Source organism: Oryzias melastigma, unplaced genomic scaffold, assembly GCF_002922805.2.
Source record: "Oryzias melastigma strain HK-1 unplaced genomic scaffold, ASM292280v2 sc00279, whole genome shotgun sequence".
Lineage (NCBI taxonomy): Eukaryota > Metazoa > Chordata > Actinopteri > Beloniformes > Adrianichthyidae > Oryzias > Oryzias melastigma.
This window is the reverse complement of record NW_023416902.1, coordinates 145,453-163,058: the sequence shown is the minus strand read 5'-3', so window position 1 is coordinate 163,058 and position 17,606 is coordinate 145,453. Positions and strand designations below refer to the sequence as shown.

The following is a 17,606-nucleotide window of genomic DNA, read 5'->3' as shown; positions in this document are numbered from 1 at the left end:
TCCGCAATTAATGTGTCAAAAAAATTGTCGGCGTCACGCACATGTCAGATTAACGCGTAATTAACGCGATAAATCTGACAGCCCTAATTTAAATGCTATAGAATGCTGGGTCATCAGTTTTTTTTCTCTAAACTTATTTACTTCTAGAGATGTTGCTGAGCTGACAAATAGTTAAAAAAAAGGAACGATGATTTCAGAACTCGAAGTTTGCCTTAACCGAAACAAATATTTAGGAAGAAATACTTTTCTGTGATGAAAAAGGGTTATAACACGAGGAACAGAAACAACTGCAGAGTGGACAACCAGCAGTCTGAGGGTACAAACCTTTAGAGATGACCATCAAGATGCGCTCCCACACCTCGTCTTGCCTCTCTTAGGATTTTTCTGGAAAAAAAAACAACCAGTCACAATACATCGGTACAACCAGCATCAAAACCAATTGATACTTGCAGCATGAACTCCTGCAGGCCATGTTCCTCCATAGTGTCTGAGCTGGAGTCTTTCTGATTGGTTTGGTCCATAAAGGATCCCTGAATAAAATCCCTTTTCTCAATGATTTTTTTCACAGAGGATTTCCGCTCTGCTGTCTGTGTCTGTTTTTCAGGAGGAAATGTGACGCAGCCAATTGAAGGTTTTTTTGTTGATCAAATTTGTCATAAAACCAGTACCTTGCATGAAAGCTGTTAGTCTTTTCAGAGTGCTTCAGAAAGGGCTGCTGAAACACGACAGAGCAGTTTTAGTTTCACAGCAGTTTATTCATGTTTCAGGTTCAATTAGGCAAAGAGTAAAAAGAAGATAGAAGTTTCATTAATGCAGATGTCATTGAAGCCCCTCCTAGTGCTCATCAGACTGAAACGGTAGCAAAGCTCCCTCCGATTGTCAGGTAGATTTAAAAGGAGGCGGCGAGGCAGCTCCTGAGCTGTCAGAAACAAACAGCTGCTGTCTGCTGGCCTTTGAAGGCAGCCGCTCTTCTCCTGCTTAGGGAGCAAAGATTTATTTTTAATTAGAAGCGGCTGTCAGCCGGACGACATGACGAGTTTTCTGTCAGAAGCCATTTGTTTCTGCTGCTCTGTCCTTTACCTGCATGTGGGTTTACAGCTGCACATGAATTATCCTTTTAATGTCAGCCTGTGATAAAGTTCCTGCCGCCCCCCCACAGGAAACTTCATCAAATTGAAGGCCAGTGTGATGGGGGGATAGGGATGACCTTTTGGTGGAGCTGAGTAATGAAATAACCGAGTGCGTGAGGAAAAGAGCGTGCATGTTCATGGATTTCAGTGGTCTCCAGTGCCACCCCAGCTCAGACCCCTGGGGGGCTCACAGGCTCACTTAAGGGCCTATATCAGGCTGTTCTAAGACTTCCAGAGTGAATCCACATATAGGATTATATCTTACCTTTGGGACAGTACAGAACACTTTTTTATGGAATATGAGTTATTTCTGCAAGCTCTTTTTCCTACCTGGAAGTAAGACAACTCCATCACTGAGGCTCCGCCTTTCACTCGGTGTGGGTGCCGCCCATTTTATGACGTCCTCCTAGAGCCGGCCTCAGCAGCGCTCTGTTGTTGTCTTTGCAGATGAGGGGCGAGAGGAACCACTTCCTCTCAGAGTGGATTCTAAAATGAAAGTGTTTTGCCGACCACCAATAACTCTGTGGAGGAAGTGTGTGTGTGTTAGCCTGGGGGGGTGGCAGTGCAGAATCTCCCTGGAAGGGGCTGTTCCCCCTGTGTGATGTCGCAACATGAGGACCTACTTGTTTTCAGGGGTTGGGAGGGGCTGGTGTTCAGAGTGCAGGTTTTCAGAAGAATACTCAGAAATGTGTGGGTCATCCGTGTTCCGTTAAGATCATGGGTCGTCCGTGTTCCGTACAGATCACGGGTCGTCCGTGATCCTCGTATTGCCAGAGATGAAAATAGAAAGATGAAACTGCTGAATTGTCCCCGTTCCTGATTAATGAGCTTTATATGCAAGGCCACAGGTGTCAGTTTGTTCTGAGATGGGTCTGAGCAGAGATCCTGAAAGATGTATGGATGCTATTAGCATCCATTGGGTTAAAGATAAAAGAAATGGATGGATGACAGATAGAGGAAGCAGGCCTGCCCTGAGATATTATAGCATTGCTGTTTACTCTGCTGATTCTGTTGGTAAGCCTGCATACCTGCAAGTTAGAGTAGACTGTTGAGCTCTGTACCCATCATGCATGTGTTTAAGAACACGTTGAATGTGGGTTTTAGATATGGTGTTCACATTGGACAGTTGCCACCAGATACTAGGGCATGTTCTCAGTTGGAAGAAGCTTAGGGCAAATCTGGTGAATCTTGCTCCAGGCTTTTGTTTTTAAAGCTCTCTTCTGATATATGACAGATTTATTGTCACAGAATTGCAGGCAGGCAAAAACTCCAATTATTTATCTGTTCTCTATGATCAACTTTCTAACTGTTGGCGCTTCCGTTTACTGAAAAGGAACCTACCCATACATCACTTCAGAATTGGAGTCCCTCACTGGTCATCTGGTTTAACTTTCAGCATACATTCAGCGCTGCACATTTTGTTCGTAGAGCTGAAAACGATCAAAAACTTCTGTTTTGTGTGAATTTTGGATGCAGAAGCCAGAAACATGCATTTACATAGACTGTGCTTTGACAGTAGTCACTCTAACACGTTTCTGTGTCCAGTGTGTATTGAGCACTAAACTATCAATGCTTTGGATTTATTCAGTGAAAGAATTAGGTATCTCACTTTTACAGAAGTCACTTACACTTTTGTAGAGAAGACCAAATGGTTGATTTCACTGAGTTGTACATTCACCTTCTGCGTAAGCGCCTAACCCGTATGAATCATCCTTCAACACAAGAGAAAGCCACAGCTTTCTGCCTGACAATAAATTCATCTTTTTCTGCAGTAAGTACCAAGTGGTGGTTGAGGAGGAGCGCCCCCGCAGGCAGAGGAGGGGCACTGCAGAGATCCTGCGCTGTTACCCAGTTCCTATTCACTTCCAGAATGCCACACTGCTCAACTCCCAGTACTACTTCAGTGCGGAGCTGCTGATGAGTGAACTGCAGGCACCCCGGCCCTTCTGTGTTGGTGAGTTTTCCATTGAATTTGCTCCCTAACTGGAATCTTATCAGACTGACTAATCAGTTGATTTCTTTCACTCATCAGATGACATACACAAAAACTTTATATGTGACTCACAGGGAAAGCAGCGGGCAGCTATCGTTCTCAAATGTTAGGTTAGTTAATAAGGTAGCTAATGGCTTGACTTGTAAGTTTCTTCTTCCTTGTTTTAGGGTCATTTGGTTGTTAAGAAAATCTTAAATGTAGTCATTCACATCCTCTTTTATCCACAGACCCACAAACACACAGACTGAACTGGAGCAAAAATGCATTTTCATCATTTCTCAGCATTGTCTGAATGGGGAAGAGCGTCACTCTGATCTTCTATTTGTATTTGTATTTTATTCATTTGTATTTATAGCAAAGAGCTGCTAAAAAAAATCATTGTGCACTGCATAATGACAACAAAGATTCTCGATTCTGCTGCAGGAATCAGCAGCTGTTGTATAGAGGGGAGTTGTAGACCTGGATGCCATTGTGGTGACAACTGATGGGCAAGAAGCTGACAAATGAGATGTAAACGGAGCTGTGACACGAAAACAAGAAGACTTACTGCAGCACTTTAGGCTGTCTGTACAGGAGGGATTCTGCAGCTGCTAGTCCTGTTACAAGATCAGTTCAGAGATCACAGGGATGACAAGAGTCTGAACGAGGAGAAAAGAGACGTCTGATTTTCTGATGCTGGAGAGGACAGAACTGCATGCTGGGAAGGAAAGGAGATGTTAAGCTTGTCCTCATTGATAACCTGAAATTACCCTGAAGATGTTCTGCTGATAGTGAGGCTGTGTGAAGTTTAGGGAGCCTGAACTCAGACATGCCACATGAAAAACAGTATCGGGGAAAATTTTGACAACAGAAGTTCTCCAGACATGAGAACTGAGAGGTTTGCCACAAGATCATGTAGCATTAAGCCTTTAATATTACTCTTCACGTCATTGGATCAGAATGCACTTTCATATAGATCTTAATTTCTACATTCAGCATCCTTCAGCAATAACTGCTGACAACAAGAAGGGGTGGAACTAGTGCTGATTAAGACCGGGAAACCCCCCAGAGGAACAGACTCAGGGGTGGAGCAGCAGTGCGTTTTCAAACCACTGACACAGTTTTAGACACAGATGACGGTAACAGTCAAATGCAGAAAAGTGATAGAAAAGCACATCTGCTGTTTGTCAAATGAAACAAGCAATGTTATCACAAGTAACAACATGATTTTTTAGACACAGGACCTCATCAATGTGTCTTTTCCCCAGTCAGTCTTTCAGATTCATGAGTCTGAGCTTCTTTGTTCATTGACAAAAAATCTCTGGTGCTTGTTCTCATTCTACTGTATCATATTGATATGGACTTACTGATAATGAAAGGTATCACATCCGAGTAGAAATGTGTGCCATGTTATAATGGTAGAGAAGACAAAGGGGCTGGGAACAGAATCCTACTCCAGACAAGTGGCAGTGAGGCCTGGATCTCTTATTAGCCCTGCCTGTTAAAACTGACTAGTTTGCCTCTGCTGTTTGGTCATGAGGACGCATTAGGCTCCATGCTCCTGTGTGCTTCCAAAGCTGCATTAACAGCTGCAAAGGAAAGGGTGTCCCAAAAGTCTGGATTCTGATGACGAGCTGGGCCGAGCAGCTGCTGTCTACCAGCAGAGCTGTTAAGGAGATACCAAGGGGTGCATAAGTATGTGATCGCTTGCTGATTTTGTAGGTTTGCCCACTTCAAAAGAAACAGTCTGTCATCCTAACGGTACGTTCATATGAACCGTGAGCGATAGAAAATCAAGAAATCAAACTATTTGCATTTTATTGAGGGAAACAAGTTAAGACTTCTGGTCCACACACAAACGTTACTCTCCGAATCAGCCTGTCACCTGTTTGAACTGGTCACATGAAGAAAAGTCACCTGTTCTACAGAATCGGTTGATCAGTCAGAATCCACATTTTTCGACATGTGAAAGACTAAAGAGCTTTCAGTGGATTGTGACCTGCACACGACTGAAATGACTACAGCAAGCAGCTGGGGTTTAAGGTGACAACTGTCAGTGCAAACCAAAAAATAGAAGAACATGACCGTCAATCTACTATAGGTCTGTGACTTCAAAACAAATCTCACCTGATGGGGTTTCCATCATCATGAGAAGGCTGAGAAATAGTCCCAAAACAACACTGTTCTCGGATCTCTGGAACTGCTGCGACAGGTACTGTCAGGTATCTTGGAGAGCACGAACTGTCTTGTCTCAGCTCTGCGCCTATTGTTTTGTTTTGTTCAGTTTATGTGATTTTTGTGAACTCAACATGAAATAGCTAAAAAAAAACTACCCCCCCCCCACACACACACATAACATTCAGAGGTCTGAACATGATCTAAGCATGTTGTAAACATGGTCTCACATTAATGTGCTGCTGTGATTCCTAATTCTAAAAGGAAAAAAGAAAAGATACAGCAACCCCCAAAATGCATCCAGCCAACAGGAAGCCTACACGGCTGAATGACCAAAGCATGGCAGGAACACGCAGCATAGAATACAATATAAAAAAAGTGTTCAAGCCAGACGGCTCCAATAATGTGAAAGCAGCTGGAACCAAAGTCATCCAGAAACCATTAGGAAGACTTTACACCACAATGGTTTAGCATCTATCAGTGCATGCAGACTACCCCTGCCTAAGAGGACACATGTGCTGGACCACCTGAAGTTTGACAAAGCAGACCTTCATGATTCAGAGAGTGACTGGGAGAAGCTGCTGTGGTCAGATCAGACCGACATGGAGTTCTTTGGCATCAACTCAACCGTTTGGAGGAAGAGGAATGCTGCCTATGACCTCAAGAACACAATACCCACTGTCAAGCATGGAGGTGGAATTATGCTTTAGGATTGTTTGTTCCTTTCTTTTTAAGTGCTCCAACCTACAAAATCAGCAAGGGATCAAATCTGAATTTCCCCCTCTGTGGCCTGGAGAAGACTCCTGCTGGTAATGACAGCTGACTGGTCAGCTTCACTTAACCTGTTTACCTCCATATTTGTTCAGGTGACAACAAGACTTACAATGGTTACTGGAACGCTCCACTTCTGCCTCACAAGAGTTATGGGATCTACTATCAGGCTGTGAGCACGGCTAATGGGGTGAGGACACACTGCACAGGTGACACTTCTCACCTGACATCATTTTCATTGTACTTATGTAGCTCACCTGTAATGAGATGATTCCGTCTTCTTTGGCCGGTGAGGAAGCAGCTGTTGGTCCTATTCAGTAAATGTTCTCATAGTCTCAGAGTTCAGATCAGACACGTGCACATACGTGGACACATGTCCCTGACAAGCGTAGGTGGGCTGTGAGTGTTTGGATCTGTGTGAGTGTGTGGATCTCATGAATGAATGTGACGGAAGACATCGTTGTGCTTGTCAATAGTCAAAAGTTAGAGTTTTAACAATTGTGTATATTTGTTAAATATTGGTTTTTATTTTTGCCATCAGTGGAGTGCATCATCTGTTGTGTGTGGATATAAACATTTGTGAGCTCTGCTGATTCCCTCTTGTTTGACTGTCTTGTCTGTTACCCATCATTTCCTAACAGAGCATATACATGTACATTCATGCAGTGGTGTGAATGTGTGTATGTGTGTGTGGGTGTGTTGGTATGTGAGTGACACTCCATTTATAATGTCTTATCGGTCAGTTGTTTCGTTGATGAACTCCTCTGCTCCTCTGTCCATCAGGAGACAAAGATTGACTGTGTGCGTGTGGCCACCAAAGGTAAGCAGAGTTTGGCTGTTTCCTCTAGTTTTCACACATGACTGTATTTCTTGGGTTTTTTGTTTCTATTGCTGCCAGATTTTTGAAAGACGATATATGGAAGAAAACCTGTATTTGAGAAACGTAATAATATTTTGTAAGTTAATATTTTTTCAACTCTGAAACTCCACTTTTAAAGAAAATGGATCTACCTATTTGTATGGTATACCAAATACTTACACATAGTATATTATCTAAGCTTAGCCATTTGCTATTTATAACTTTACGATGACTTTTACTCAAACTGCTGCCTTTTTCGGTGCCATTGTCAGCCTCATTTAAAGTACAGAAGTTTTGTTTATAATAATGAAATAAATAAATAATTATAATTATAATCTTGAAAGTGTGAATGCTTGAAATCCTGTTTCCGCTTTCACAGATTTGACCTCCTTCATAGTATTTTAACCGTTTTGGTATTAAAAAGTGAGTGTTCAGGTCAGTGCTGTAATAAGATGGTGTCTAGGTAGAGCTAAATCTTTTAACCTTTTCTTCAGTGAGTTTATATCAGGAACAAGCTTGGTACTCTCAAACCAAGGAGACCTCCTATCCTTTGAACCGCTGCTTCAGCAACACGTACTGAATATTTTATTTGGTTTACTTCAGTAGTACCGGGGTGGACCTCCTTTTACCTTCAGAACTATCTTAATCTTTGGTGTCATAGATTCAACAAGGTTCCAGAAACATTCCTCAGAGTTTGGTCCATATTAACATGACAGCATCACAGTTGCTGCAGATTTGTCTGCTGAACATCCATGATGATAATCTCCTGTTCCACCACATCCCAAAGGTTCTATTGGGTTCTGGTGACTGTGGAGGTCATTAGAGTCCAGTGAACTCATTGTTCTAGAAACCAGTCTGAGATGATTCCAGTTTATGACATGGAGTCTTATCCTGCTGGAAGTAGCATCAGAAGATGGTACTCTGTGGTCATGAAGGGATGGACATGGTCAGAACAATACTCAGGTGGACTGTGGGGTTGGAACCATGATCAGTTGGTACTGAGGGGTCCAAAATGTATCAAGAAAATATCCCCACATCATGACACCACCACCACCAGTCTGAACCATTGATACAAGACAGGATGGATCCATGTTTTCATGATGTTAAATTCTGACCATCTGAATATAGCAGAAATAGAGACTCATCAGACCAGACGACGTTCTCCCATCTTCTATTGTCCAGTTTTGGTGAGTCTGTGTGAATTGTAGCCTCAGTTTTCTGTTCTTAGCTGACAGCAGTGATACCTGGTGTGTTCTTCTGTAGTCCATCCTCTCCTGACCTCAACCCTATTGAGAACCTTTGGATCATCCTCAAGCCAAACATCTGTTAGGGCGGAATAAGTTCACGTCCAAACAGCAGCGGGAGGATATTCTGATATCCTCCAAAGAAATTCAAAAAGTTCAATAGATGCAAGAATTGTGAAGCTCCTATGTTCAAATGGAACTTTACCTCTGAAGGTGTTTTGAATGGAATAGCCTTAGATTTCAGTAATATGACCTCCTAATGCAGCAGATTCAACATATAACCATCTTTAGTTCAAATGTTGTTGATCTCTGTTGTGTAATAATGTGGAACATTTAAAGGGTTTATTTTTGAACAGAATACTGTTATCTTAAGGAGGTTTGTTCAGTAACATGTAATATGTTCTCTTATGGTTAGTGACTTGAACACTGTGCTGACTGTTATTTGCCCCGAGTATTCAGAAAAATAATAGAAAAATATAATTTGCATAATAGCTTGAAAGATGTAGTACACACTTCCTCTTTTCCTTTGTGGACATGAACATTTTCCCACTTTTCTCTTTTGTTTAAACCCTCAAAGTTCAAACCTTTATAGAAAAATAAGTGTCATAGAATTAAAACAATGATCTGATCACGATGAAAGATTATTGTAGATTTGGAGAATCATATCTGATTGAGAGGGTCTCCAATCAATTTAGGATGCAGAACAGTGTGTGCTTTAAAGAAAAAAACTGCAAAATTGTGTTAAACGTAAATATTTATGTATTGTAAAGTGTGTTTACCTCTAAAGCCAAAATTTTTAACATTCTAATTTACAATCTCAGACAGTTGGTCTAGTAATCATTTGTACTTACTTTCTTTAAAAGTGAACAAGTAAACAATATCAAAAGTTCTTGTAGTGACCGTAGTTAGATAAAAACATGCAACTCTCCCAGCCTAAAATAACTGAAAGTTTTTCTTATATCTCCACATAGAATCTGCAAACTTTTCATTAGGGTCTCTGTTAAATCTATAATCAGAAGCAATAAAAGGTCCTGTGGTGCTTTTTTAAGTGTCTGGTAAGGTGGTCTTAGCAGCATTGCGTTTCGGGAAGCGTGTTTCAGGTAGCGCGATATTGAAACGCAATGAAAATTCTTATGCATGGAGAATATTTTGCTGTTTGATGTTTCCAGAGTTCAAATGTCTGAACTTGATTTGATTTGTTGAACTGTCTCTAGCATTCAAATAATAGAATAAAAGCTAACACTTTATAATAACTACACACTCTTAAGCCTAACTTAAGCATTAGTTGAGCATGAGTTAACACTTAATCATGGAAAAAGCCTCACTCCTACTTTATTAAGCATTAGCATCTAGCTTAGAAACTGCCAAACAAAGGCTCTTGAGCAGCCGCCTAAAGAGATACACAAGAGACAGTGAAGCCAGACGGATAAATAAGGTTGTTTGCAAATCAAACCTGTGAAAGTGTACGCTCAGTGGCAGGGTCAAAAGAGCAGAGCAGACCCACCAAGGTTGAAAACTAAAAAGTACTCTAAAAGAATATGGGAGAAAGAGGCAGCACTTAACAGCAATGCTCAATGGCTGGCCTCACTGAGGATAGAGCATAGCAACCTCCCTGAACAGAACCCAGTAACCATCACAGTGGCCGACATCCAAGAAAGAGTCTCAGGTGTGAAGAACTGGACAGCACCGGGTCCTGACATTATACACGCCTACTGGCTGAAGAAACTCACGGCACTCCACGAGTGCCTGGCAGCACAAAGGAACCAGATACTAATAGATTGGACTCACCCTGAATGGCTAATGGAAGGGTGAACAATCCTGATCCAGAAGGATCCCATAAAGGATGCAGTCCCATCCAACTACCGGCCAATATTCTGTCTCTCCACAACATGGAAGTTCATGTCAGGCATCATTGCAACCAAAATACATGGATCAATTCATGAGCAACACGCAGAAGGGCATTGGTAGAGACTCCAGAGGAGCCAAACACCAACTCCTGGTTGACAGAACAGTCGCTCAAGACTGCAGGTCACGACACACCAACCTGTGCACAGCCTGGATTGGTTACGAGAAAGCCTATGACTCAATGCCACACACCTGGATCGCCGAATGCTTGGAGATGTGCAACATCAACAGGACTCTAAGAGTCTTCATAGGAAACTCAATGAAGTTGTGGAAAACCACCCTTGAAACCAATGTCAAGCCACTTGCACGTGTCTCCATCAAATGTGGTATATACCAAGGTGATGCTCTGTCCCCACTGATGTTCTGCATAGGTCTGAACCCCTCAGCCACATAATCATTAAGACTGACTATGGATACCAACTCAGAAATGGGGCCACCATCAGTCACCTCCACTACATGGATGACATCAAGCTATACGCTAAGAGTGAGCTCCCTGATCCACACCACCAGGATCTACAGTACTGACATTGGGATGTCAATGGTTGAGAAATGCAGTCGGATGGTGACAAAGAGAGGCAAGGTAGCCAACACAGAAGGGGTCTCACTCCCAGAAGGAACAACAGCAGACATTCAGGACAGTTAGAAGTACCTTGGAATTCCACAGGCAAATGGCAACAAGGAAAGGTGCGACAGTCAAATACCTCCAACGAGTGAGGCAAGTCCTGAGAAGCCAGCTCAATGGGAAGAACAAGATCCGGGCAATAAACAGTTACACACAGCCAGTCATCAGATGACACGCAGGAATAATAAGGTGGCCAAAGGAAGAGATACAGACTAGAGGCTGACATTTTTCCAGGATTTCCACGGGTCACAGGATTCCCACGGGATTCCCGTGGGATGGGAGTCCTCTCTGCCATTAATCACGGGACCAGGACGAGACGGGATTAAATTCTGACGGGAGCAGGAGCTCAAAAAATAAATAAATAAAGGTGGAGCCATGTTGTAGTTTGTGGCAGAATGCCTACAATTTAACTCAGTCCACTTAAAACAACCTTACCCAGAAGGCATCAGTGTTCATAGTTTTCCCGGCTGAATCCGTAGCGATGGTGGCGGTAGGGAGAACTTCAACGAACGGCAGATCAGATTCTGAAGAAATTAAAAATGAGATCCAGCGACAGGTACAATTGAAAGACTCATCTACTAAGTTTAGTGAGCTGGAAGGAAAATCTGATGTGTTCAAAAAATTCATGAGAGTCAAGTGCAATGGTGATGCAACTCCGTATGCAGCTTGCAGAAAATGCTTCGCCATTGTGAAATACAGCAGTGATGCTGGGACGAGCGGTCTAAAGAGACACAATTGCAAGGGAACCTTTTGGTCAAATCAACCCAACATCTCTTCATTTGTCAAGTGGAAATTGCCTTGTGGTGTAAAGTCTCGTTTGGCCGACAAAATTGAACGTTTGTGCAGCCAAGACCTAAGACCCTTTGCGATTGTGGAGGAAAAAGGCTTTGTTTTAAGGTAGCACAAGAGATGCTCGACATCGGCGCAAAATACAGGAGTAACATGCAGGTGGAAGACATATTGCCCAGTGCACGGACATGCTTGTGGAAGGGGAATATGACAAAGTCAAACGGCTGGTTCTAAAGGAGTTTTAGCAGGTATGCCTTGTGTATGTGTGTGTGTTTCTTTTCTTTCATTCATTCTTTTTTTTTTTTAACTAAAGTTGTTACTCTAGCATGTGATTTATTAACTTCCTTTAATACTTCTAAAGGACATATTGTCTTCATTTTCTTAATTGATATTATTTTTTACATTATTTTGTGAGTAATAATAATATACATACTCCTTTCATGCAGATTACAGACTATGCCGTAACCATTGACCTCTGGACAGAGGAAAGGACCAACACACACTACATCACCGTTACTGTTCACTACATTCTCAACTGGAAAATAGTGAACCGGATTTTGGCCACAAGAGAGATGGAAGGAGTTAAATCGAGTGAACACATCAGAAGGACTGTGGAGGGAATCCTGCAGGTATATGTCTATCTCTGATAGCAGATCCTCTTTATGTGCCAGTGTTATTACCAACTAAAGACAGGAAACATGTGAAACTAGTGTGCAACAGTAGCAACAACATACAACCTGTTTATAGGAAGACCTAAAAGAGACATGTCGTTTAGACTACAGTAGCCAAATGTGTGTCATACTGTACATCTGTGTGTTGCAGGGATCAACACAGATTATTTTAGGCACATTAAAGACTCACTCCAATGAAAATTTTTTTTGGTGTTTTTAAGATGTTCTTGAAACATTTTATTAATTATGGAGGACTGTGAAGATTCTGTTCCTCCATCCTCACTGTGTTAGAGGGTCAGGTATTCAGCATGGGCATTTTTGTTTTTTCTATTAAGTCTATTCTTTCTGCCAGCTGTCCCTTCTTTTGTCCAAGGCTGACCTCTACAGGATGTCCACTTGGGTGCACACAAGGAGACAAACCAGAAGAGGATCAGCTGGGGCTGATTGACTGCTTTCCAGTGGACTGAACCATCTGAGAGGAGGAAGAGCAGCAGAATCAAAGACTTGTTTTGGTGTTTTATTTAGCTTTTTTCTGGGCGTTGTATGTAGTTTTGTTTTTGTTTATAACCATGGTAACTTTAAGATGTCGTTGTGTCCTTGTGCAAGGCACTTAACCCTACTTGCCTCCAGTGTGGCTCCACTGCTGCGTGAATGTGTATGAATGTTCCGGTGATGGTCAGAGGATACTGGCAGCCACGCCTCTGTCAGCCTGCCCCAGGGCAGCTGTGGCTACAATAGTAGCTTATTATCACCAAGTATGAATGAGGTGTGAATGAATAATGGATATACAATGTAAGCGCTTTGAGCATCTGGAAAAGTGCAGATAAATCTAATCCATTATTATTATTATTATTATCATTACTAGCAGCTACTTTGAATGGGAGCCAGAGAGAGCAGAGCACTCTGTTTTTCTTGTTTGCATGGCATCGCGTTTGAGGGGGCATTCCCCCACCTTGCCCATGCCTCGATCCGGGCTTATTTCCTGTTCAAATTCGCCAGACAGCGCTGGGTGAGGCCACTGTAGCTGCGGCCTCACCCAGTGCAGCACACACTGAATGGAACTGCAGCTGACGCATTTTGGTCTATCATCATAAAAGATGCTAATTTTAAAATTACCTAATTTGCTAATCTCTCTCCATCTGTCTTATTACATTGATGCCAGTTTGTGACTCATTTAGTCTTTTAATCCACTAAAAATGTACATTAAAATACACTAGGTGAGGAAGACAGTCTGCTGGCCTTACCTAAAAGGAAGATTTTGTTTTTAAACTCAAGAATGTGTTTAGACACATCATTGGTAGTGATCTCCACTGAGACAGAGAGACTTTTAACACTAAAGAAAGAAAAGGAGTACGTCTACAAACAGGTTTTTCATCTGTTTCTTCAGAAGGAGAAGCGCAGGATGGCTTGTTTAGGATGGTTTGTTTAGCAGCTCGTAAGAGTGAAGTCTACCAGTGACGTGCAGTTAGGGGAGGCTGGTGAGGCTGAACCTCACCAGCAAAATATAGATTAAAAAAAATGCATAAATTCGATAAGATAAATATACTTTTTAAAATAAAAAAAATCAAATGTAAAATAGTACTAACACATTTTAAAAAATATAATCAACAGCCTGTCCTCTCCTGTCTATTGTTATGAGAATATACATTTTTCTTTATCTTGTTTCTCCTCTTCTTCTGTTTTTAATGTTCTAATTTTTTCTAAATTGGGTACCAGATGCTTTTGACCTTTTTTGTCAATCTTTCTGCCGTTTTGGCAAACTTCGCCGCCAAAGCCGTAGATTAAACCAATTCTCACCTCAACACGTTTTGTCTTCACCATTTGTATTTGGGCACTTCACACAAATATTCATTTTTTAAAAAGTGAATTGTATAAATCCGTTTTAAAATGTGTGTTGCATAATGTCACAGACTTTTAAAATGATTTATATAATAGATTCCACCTCCTCTCCCATCCGTCCACTTCATTTGGTCAGTTGAAATGACCAAATGAAATGACCCCTCCCCTCCTCTTCACACACCTTTTGCCGCCTTCTCCGCTAATTCGCTGGTGTATTGAAAACCGTAGCTCGGACTTGTTTTCTTTTTTTTCTTTTTTTTTTTAAATTACCGCGCTGGGCGACAGCCCGAACGACCCGGACCTAAACCCACTGTTGCTCCTTCAGAGTCCCTGAGACTTTGGAGGCTGCTGCTCCTCACACATCTCACAGTTTGCTCTGTTTAATAAAATCACGCAGCTGCTCAGTTTCAACACGTGCGCACAGGAGCAGAAAGCGCTGGCCTGAATTTCCCGCAAGGAAAGTTTGCGTGGAGATGTCTCCTTTCTACGTGGAGTTTTGACATATATTAAACGCCATACACAAGAATCACTCATACCCGAGGGGGCATCTCATGCACGCAGAAGTAGACAGTCTCTCTCGCGCAAGGACTTCTTCTGCTTGTGAAAGGATTAAATTAGGGCTGTCAGATTTGTCGCGTTAATCTGACATGTGCTTGACGCCGACAATTTTTTTGACGCATTAATCGTGGATTTTCTCATGCGTGCCTTTCCATACCGCGCGCGCGGGCGTCCCGCCCTTTAACTCACCGGCTGCTCTAACTAGATCACCGGCTGCTCTCCAAACACCGAGCTGCGAGCTAAAACTGGCCGGCGCTAGGACCTGGAGAGCTCCTGCACCCTAACCCGGCTCTAGTTCGCATCCAGCACCACGTTAGGTGGTACCGGCTCGCATCCAGCGCCGCGTCCCGAGAGCTGCGGACCCCCGACGTTCCGAACAGCAAGCTCACCGGGGGACGTTTTAAATGTTCTGGAGGTTTAAGCGTGATCCAGCCCCAGCATAGCGGTCTGTCTGCCGGCATATTCATGGTGTGAGCTCCGCTGGACACGTCGCTGCATCGAGCTGCAGCCAGAGAACGCGGCGGCAGTAACAGACTGTCAAACTATCCACAGAGTATCCCGCTTTTCTCAGTCTTTAATGTTTTAAAAAACAAAAGTTCATTGGAAATTATAAATCTCTATTTCATTTATTACTGTAGTTCAGCAGAGGAGGAAAAGATTTGGTCCTGACAAAAAATGAACATGAAAGTGTTATGGAAATTTTATTTTTGATGTTTTTTATTTTATTTTACTGAACGCTGATTGAAGTTTTGAATTTAAAATGCCCTTCACTTGCACTTGGGCTTTTGTTAGGCATTTTATGTTACAGCCTTTTATTGTTAGAAAGTTTATCTCAATACAATGTTACAAAATAAAGTAGATGAAAACTATACATTTTGTCATTCTTGTTTTCATAGTTAATGTAGAACTGCTAAATTGTTATACTGTTAAATTCCACATTTTTTTCCTTAAAAAAAGGCCACATATTAATTTGCGATTAATCGCGAGTTAACTCGGGAAATGCGATTAATCGCGATTAAAAAGTTTAATCGTCTGACAGCTCTAGATTAAATACAAGTGCGCCGGAGCAGAAAGCGATCACAATGCTCAGAGTTGTGCATGGAGATGTATTATTTCTGCGTGGACTTTTGACATAGAATAAACGCTGTAATCAGCGGAGCTGCACACATGGAGACGCAGCAGAGGGTATGATTGACAAGGTCCCCAGCCAATCAGGACAGAGAACAGGGCGCACCATTTCAAAAAACGCAGCAGTACAGTCACTCTGAAGGAATCAGCGAGACGCGAAAGGTGAAATGAGATGTAGAAAGAAATCACAAAATTCTGTTCTATTTAACAGAGATTTTGGAGGTTCAGATAGGGAGTAGGGAGAATAAGCAGAAGCAACCATCCTCCGCTTCGTGTCGGGCAGTTCAGGCCTCCGCGTCGTGCGTTCATTTCTCATAATCCACACTTCATCGGGTGTTATTATCCCTTACATAGTACATAAAAAAGACGGTAGAAATTGCACCAATGGCCGCAAATCTACAGAAGTACAAATCTCAGGCTTCATCACATGCTAGGCACAGTGCAGCCGCAGGAAGAAGCCCAGAAAACGGCTACTCCAAGAGCGGACGTGGATGCCAAGGCTATCAAAGCAGATATCCTACCTTTGTTGCAACAGGATATATCCACCACCATCACACAAGAGATCAAGAATGTATTAGCGGACAACTATGCATCGTTGACAAGAGATCTGCAAGATGTAAAGAATGGCATTAACAATAACACCACCACCACCCGAGCAGAACTGGATCAGTTGAAAAGCGACGTAAAATCTGTGGGTGATGTGATCAGCATGGAGTGATGAGATGGTGACAATGCAAGAAACAGTGACTTCTCTCAAAAAAGAAATGCAAGAGCGTAAAAACAAATGCAAGGACTTAGAGGGGAGAATGAGGTGAGGAAACATCAGGATAATCGGAGTGGTTGAGACCCAGCGATCCAGCACACTGGAGGCCGTCTCTTCACTCCTGAAAGAGCTGCTCTGACTGGGCAGAGAAGTTCAAGTTGAACGCTCTCCCCGCAGTCTGACCCAAAAGAGGCCTGGCGACGCACCACACGGCATAATCGCCAGACTTAACACCAAAGGAGATGCGGCGGGTATGACTAGAATATACAGAAAATCCAATCGCAAGTTTCCCGGATTACACCGGGTTATGAAAGCCAGGGCTGCCTTCATGGAAGTAAAGAAGATTCTCCACAACAAGCCTGGAATCTGCTATGGGAGTTTACACCCAGCCAGATTCCACGTGTCTTATAACAACACGGAAAAAGGGTTTGTGGATGCCACCAAGGCCATGAGCTATGTTAAGGAAAACAATCTCCAGTCCAGAGAAGAAGGGGACATATACACACTGCTCATAAAAATTGAAGGAACACTTTTTTTATTGGGCCTGGCATGAATTGAGTTAAACCTGTCTGATAATTTTCTGGTTGGTTAAGCAGCTGAGGGTCTCGTTAATCAATTTCATCTGTATTGGTGTTCATGGAATTAACAACAGGTGCACTTCAGTGGCAACAATTAGAAAACCCTCAAACAGGACTGGTGTTACATGTGGAGGTCATTTCAAGTTTCTCCCTCTTGATCTTTTTTGGCTGGTTTTACACTCGTGCTGATTTTGGCTTGATAATTATCTCTACTGGCAGTATGAGGAGATTCCTTAACCCTACAGAAGTTGAACAGGTTCTACAACTGGCAAGAGTATGCAGGCAGTACCTGGAGGATGAAGGAATTGAAACAATTGAATGGCCTTCACCATCCCCTGACTTAAACCCAATAGAACATCTCTGGGACATTATGTTTGGGTCCAATAGGTGCCGCCAGGTTGTTCCTCAGACTGTACAACAGCTCAGGGATGCCCTCACACAGATCTGGGAGGAAATGCCACAAGACACCATCCGTCGTCTCATTAGGAGCATGCTGCCACGTTGTCAAGCATGCATACAAGCTGGTGGGGGCCACACAAGATACTGAAAAGCATTTAGAGTTGCAGAATTTAAGTTTTGGAAAAAATGGACTAGCCTGCCAC

General features: G+C 42.5%; 1 protein-coding gene across 1 annotated transcript in view; it reads left to right on the top strand.

Moving 5' to 3' along the window:
• LOC112141318 (receptor-type tyrosine-protein phosphatase mu) overlaps nucleotides 1-6,909 on the top strand; it is a 102,790-nt gene extending 95,881 nt beyond the window's left edge. The window contains exons 15-17 of the mRNA XM_024264425.2: nucleotides 2,903-3,084; nucleotides 6,144-6,238; nucleotides 6,832-6,909. Coding sequence (XP_024120193.2) covers nucleotides 2,903-3,084; nucleotides 6,144-6,238; nucleotides 6,832-6,909 — 355 coding nt within the window. The remainder of the gene's footprint in view (nucleotides 1-2,902; nucleotides 3,085-6,143; nucleotides 6,239-6,831) is intronic.
• Nucleotides 6,910-17,606: the final 10,697 nt, after the last annotated feature.